The sequence below is a fragment of the Pongo abelii genome, chromosome 4 (assembly GCF_028885655.2).
Source record: "Pongo abelii isolate AG06213 chromosome 4, NHGRI_mPonAbe1-v2.0_pri, whole genome shotgun sequence".
NCBI classification, from domain to species: Eukaryota; Metazoa; Chordata; class Mammalia; order Primates; family Hominidae; genus Pongo; species Pongo abelii.
Genome location: NC_071989.2, coordinates 17,035,570 through 17,041,569, shown reverse-complemented (window position 1 = coordinate 17,041,569; position 6,000 = coordinate 17,035,570). Strand labels below are relative to the sequence as shown.

General features: G+C 51.0%; 1 protein-coding gene across 4 annotated transcripts in view; it reads left to right on the top strand.

The window, feature by feature from the left end:
* The first annotated feature begins 4,933 nt into the window (after positions 1-4,933).
* RETREG1 (reticulophagy regulator 1) overlaps positions 4,934-6,000 on the top strand; it is a 150,707-nt gene continuing 149,640 nt past the window's right edge. For all 4 annotated transcript variants that reach the window (XR_008525153.1, XR_008525155.1, XR_008525152.1 and 1 more), the window contains exon 1: positions 4,934-5,329. Coding sequence is in view for 1 of the 4 variants with exons in the window: in XM_024247510.2 (XP_024103278.2) it covers positions 5,010-5,329 (320 nt within the window). In the remaining 3 variants the exon portion in view is untranslated. The remainder of the gene's footprint in view (positions 5,330-6,000) is intronic.

Here is a 6,000-nt window from a genome sequence, read left to right as displayed (position 1 = left end):
ATGCAGTCGCATGGAACTGGCCAGCACCTCTGAACTCTTCTTGGTTGCGCCCTCTGCCAAGTTATCCTACAAGCCCATTCCGTCTGCCTGGATCTGTCTTGTTCAGGATGCCTGCTGGTCTCTGAGCTGCAGACCCCTGTACCCAACAACCTTACTGGCATCTCCAGAGATATCCAAATGCAGATCCATTTTTAAAAATGAAACTTATCAGCCTCCCTTCCAAACTGGCTCCTTCTCCTCCCTCATTCTAGAGAATGACAAGGGAAAAGTCTCTGAGAGTGCCTTCCCTCTGCCAGGCTTTATGTCCTCCATGGTCTGGAGATACCTTTCTAAAACACAGGTTAGCCCCTCTGTCTCCTGCTGCAAGCCTACCCATGGCTCCCTGTTGCTCTCAGGACAAAGCAGAAGCTTCTAGCATCATACAGGAGGAGCCCCACTGTGAGTAGCCTCCTGCTCCTCCCACCCCATCCTCCAGCTTAGATCTCCTCCAGGTTTCCAACGAGGGCCAGGCTGGCTCCTCTCCTGCTTCCAGACTGTGCACATCATGCTTCCCCATTTCCTTTGCCCGGCACCTTCTTCAGGGTCTTTATCCATTGTCTATACCCTAAGCACCATGAGAGAAATAAGCAGTCCTGTTCATCTTACCAGAAGCCCTCAGTCAGCCTTTCAGGAATGTCTGATGACTAGTAAATGAAGCAATGAAGAAATAATGAGTGAATTATACGCAAGTACAATGATGCAGAACCAGGACCATCAAAGCGGGTGGGGGGAAGAGGTTGCAGCAAGGACCCAACAGTGCTTTGTCTGCTGGTTCAGATTCCTGTTGGGAAGGGATAGGAAGTTAATGTCCTGCAGTCACCCCTGTGGATCATAGGTGTGCGTGTGTTTGTTTATGTGTGTACCTGGTTATAGACAAGTAGGCCTCCTTGGGGGAGATACTCATGTTGTCACGTGACCTCTGTTCTTTTCAATTAACCATTTTGAAGCCTCAAATAAAAAACTTCTTTTAGGTATTAGGGAGCAATACCTCAACTGATATCTGGGTGGCCAACATCTTGGCCACCATCTTTCTGGTAAGCACATCCCTTACGGAATGCTTGTCAAACACAGACTATGTTAGTTTGAATATTTCCGTTTGTATATGCACAATAGACATTCAACGTAAGTAGAAATAGTGAATTCCTTCTGTGAGCCGGGCACTGGGCTGGGCCTTGGAAGCCAGGTTAGAGACCCGGGAGATGATCTTCCTTCCTTTCCAATTGCTCTGTGCCTGCTGATGCTGTGGGATACTCTTATTTATCTGGGCTTAGAGTGAACTATCCAGGTTTTCTTAGTGACAAGAACATTACGGAAACTTAGGAATAAGCAGCAGAGGACATAGCAAGGAGAGGAGGGTAGAACTGGTTTAATAAAATTACCAACAAATAAAAAAATTCTATTTGCAGGCTAATAAACAATACAACATATACACAAGTGTATTAGTTCATTCTCATGCTGCTACGAGGAAACACTTGAGAGTGGCTAATTTATAAAGAAAAGAGGTTTAATTGACTCACAGTTCTGCATGGCTGGGAAGGGCTCAGGAAACTTACAATCATGGCAGAAGGCATCTCTTCACAGGGTAGCCGGGGAGAGAAGGCGTACTGAGTGAAGGGAGAAGCCCCTTATAAAGCCATCAGATCCTGCGAGAACTCAATATCACGAGAACAGCATGGGGGAAACCACGCCCATGATTCAATTATCTACACCTGGTCCCACCCTTGACACGTGGGGATTATCACAATTCAAGGTGAGATGTGGGTGGGGACACAGAGCCAAACCACGAGCCTCCTTTTGTTTAAGAAATCATGGAGCTATTGTAAGATTCTAATATATAATATTGTAGAGAAAAGAAATTTCCCCAAAATATTATGACTGGGGGGCATTTCCCCATCATTCTAAGTCTTAGCTTGATTTTGCCGTAGGAGACTTCCAGTAGTGGGAATTAATTATTCATAATTTTTCTCTGCTATTACCAGCTTTCCACATACTCTTAGATGAGAAATGTGAGTGGCCTCTGTTAGAGAGTTCTTATGTGTATTTGGACTTTCTTTACTGGAGCTGTCTCATTTTCTAAACTGTCTCAGATTCACTGGCTAGAACTTTTTTTTTCTCAGACGCGTTTCCAGTTTCCTTTTCTCAGATATATATTGTCAAATCATCTAGCTCACTAGTGTTAATCACTCTGTTCCCAATATATAGCAATAAAAAATTCAGAAGAGAATCTTAGTAAGATTACTTGCAGGAGTTCAAGAATGTGGCGTGTTCTTAAAACTAGGGGACAAGGTTGATTTCAACCATTGTTAGCATTATGTTTCTGTAATCTTAGCCCTGAATAAATTACTCAAGCATCACGAAGATCATTAGACAAACAACAAAACAACAACAACAGAATCCCACCCAGCAGCACCATTTGTATGTCTACGCCAGTGTCTACTTCGGTCAGTTTGTAAGTATTGGAGGTCGGAGGTGAAAAGGAAAGGTTAATTAGCCCAGCCTTTTATGCAAAACAGTTTGCATACCATTTTCTCCATAGTAATTGTGTGAGAGAGAGAAAGGATAGATTTACAACACATAGCTGTGGGGAAGGAGGTTTATTATTAAACAGAGATAATAAATAAGTGTTGGAAACCACACACAGCAACTGGAACTTAGCTTTTATGTGTCTTGGTTGCCAGCAGCTTTTACTACTTCAACAGATCCTGACAACAATAATTAGAATTCAAGGGAAGCAGGAGGAAGGTGATTAATCTTGCAAATCCGTTTCTGGTAGCACATCAGCACTGGTCTGGGGAATGGGGACGCCTGGTTCTTCCTCTCTGCTGCCCCATGTTCTCCACACTGGCTGCAGCACACATCTGTCTAGTGACAGATTTTAGAATAGCAAACCCTGGGCTGTATCAACCGCCAAACAAAGGCCAAATGACACAATAAAAGCATCGTTTATCTTTCAAAAACTCTGCTACTGCCAAGAGGGAGGACCCACACCTGGGAAAAGATTGTCATTCTTATATGGAAGAAACCTGAATTGTTTCCACGTTGCTTTTTCCTTGACACCCAGGCCACTTTCCATCGGGTTGTCAGGATACTCCTAAGAAGGGGAGTCGGAAATGCCAGATGTTCTGTATCACCTTTAGTTAAAAACCAAGCCTCCTGTTACTAGGGACCATTCAAGGTCCACTAATCCCTTTGGTGAGTTACTTAAAGAACTGTGCGTCTCCACCTGCAACCCCATGCCTCCTCTCCTGCTGAATTCCCAACAGCAGTTATTGCCCCTGTCCCCAATCCCCACACTAATGGGGGCCCTACAATTTAGGGCAGAGGCCATTTATTGCAAAATGCTCTTGAAACCTGATCCCTCCACTCCTCCCCTAATTTTAGATGCACAGTTTAAGTAAGGAATCTCTTAGTACTTAGCGACGGCTTCTTCTTCGCTGTGGCAGATATGACAATTGTAACTGGGCCCTCATCAGACTGGGAGCTTCCTGTGGGTGGAAGCTGCATCCACAGAGCTTAGCAATGCTTTGTGTACTCGGTAGGTGCTCAGTAAGCCTTTGCGTGGGCTCTGGGAATATACCCCCTTTGAAGTACAACACACAAGCAGTAAAGTGCAGACACCTGCAGTGAATGTACAGCTCAATGGATTCCACGTGTGTATACACAGAGGTTTACAATGGCCACCCAGAGGAGCGTTACAGAACATTCCCCTAGAGACTCCCTTGACGCAGGGAATTTAATTGTCCTCCCTTCCATCCTGTGCAGGCAGGCTGGTTGCCAGTAAAGGAATATGAGATGCCCTGATACATCCGCAGACAGAACCCTTAGGATGGGGGGGAAGGACCTGTCATTCTAGAGTAAAAGTAAGACCAGGAAGACTAAAGAAGACAAAAATTTAAAAATGCAAATGGTGAAAAGCATAAACAATTAACTCTTTTCCTCTCTCCCCACACTCACCCAGAAGCACTGGGGCCAAAGAGAGGGCATGGAGGTCTCAGGACCCCCTGCCGCCCCACCACTGCCCTGATGCCTGTTTGTGACGCAGAGACCGGAGTGGCTCTGAAATTACTGTCTTCAAAGCAGGCCAAACCTTGCTTGACACGTGCAAAGGTCCAATCTCTTGCTTCTCAGCTCCCCGCACGCGCGGACCAACGTGCACTTCTGAGCCAGATCACCTAGCCACAAGGAGGGGGAGAGAGGGGGAGACAGGGGGAGAGGCAAAGAGAGAGAGAGACAGAGAAGACAAAGGAAGCACCTGAGAGAGAGAGAGAGAGAAAGGAAGCACCTTCCCCCAACGCTGCGGCCTTGTGTTTCCTCTCGTGTCAAACGAGAGGGCCCCAAATTGACCCCAAATGTTTTTTCTTCCTTTCTCAATCCAACATTTATATCAGCACGTTATTTCCAGGGTGCCCAAGACCTCTGCTATGGTTGTGCTGCTGTCACTGCAAAGGCGCTGGGGATGGCCGAGGTGGGGGATGTCTCTGGGGGCTGAAATACACTGCCAGGGGAAGGGGCGCCCCGATATCACTCTCAGTGGCTGCTACTTGGGCGACCGGTGGCCCTGGCTTGAGAAAGTGAAAATGTCCAATCTATTTTGCCTGTAGCCTTGGGTCCCTTTTGGATACGGAACCGAGCAGCAGTCCTCCACTTCGCCCTCCCCCGCCGCTGCAAGGTAAAAGGTCGTTTTCCTCGGGTCCCCGGCGAGGCCCTCCAGGAACCCGGAGCCCCCCGGGGACACCGCCCAGCCCCCGGCGCCTGGCCCCGCCCCTGCGCGAACTCGGCCGCACCCACTTTCCCGGGCGGCTCCCCCTTCGTGGCCTGTGACGTCACAAGGCCCCCAGCCGCCTGCGCCCCGCGGTGCGCGCCCCGCTCCGGGACCTACCGCCGCCGCCGCCCCGCCCTCGGCGGCGCCCACACCCAGGCGCGCCCGCGCGCGCGCCCGGCGCGGTCCCCGCCTGGAAGCACAGCTGAAGATGGCGAGCCCGGCGCCCCCGGAGCACGCCGAGGAGGGATGCCCGGCTCCCGCCGCCGAGGAGCAGGCGCCGCCGTCGCCGCCACCGCCCCAGGCACCCCCCGCAGAGCGGCAGCAGCAGGAGGAGGAAGCGCAGGAGGCTGGGGCGGCGGAGGACGCGGGGCTGCAGGTGGAGGAGGCCGCGGGCCGGGCGGCGGCCGCGGTAACCTGGCTGCTTGGGGAGCCCGTGCTGTGGCTGGGCTGCCGCGCCGACGAGCTGCTGAGCTGGAAGAGGCCGCTGCGGAGCCTGCTCGGCTTCGTCGCTGCCAACCTGCTGTTCTGGTGAGAGCTTGGGCAAGGTGGGGGCGCTGAGGAGGGCAGGTGACCTTGGGGCGCCCGGGTCCCCGGGGACCCAGTGCAGGGGGAGCCCGCGGGACACTGCGGAGGAAGAATTGTTAGCCCTGCCCCACTTTCTCGGCCACCTGTCTCGAACAGGTAGACACTCACCGCAACTTTCCCCCGGACGCACGTCCCTGTGAGCAGTTGTCGTCCTCCGTGTGCGGATCCAGCCTCAGATGCGAGGTGGTCGGCCGACCGGCAGGCACCTGCACCTACAGGTGTTCCCATCGTGCTTGAAAACTTCGCCCCTGCTTTCTGAAACTCTCAGGTCTGGACCTGCTCGCCCAAGCTTGCCGGAGCAAACGTGCTTGAACGTGTCTTGGTTTTTGCGGCCCCAGCAGGCATATCTGGACCAGATTAGGTACACGTTCAAAACGGTGCCGCATTCATCAGTCACCTGAGATGGGCCCTGAATGATTTGTTTTTTCCTTCCCCTGGAGCGTTAGGTTTACTGTGTTTACTCCCTGATGAGAAAACGGGAGGCAAACAAGCAGGTGGAGTATGCCCAGCACCCACCCCCAGGTGTGCACAATGTGGAAAACAGGCATATTTTTAGGTGAAGTACAGGGAGAACACACGGGAATGCTCAGCCCCTGAGCAACAGGTTTGTCTCT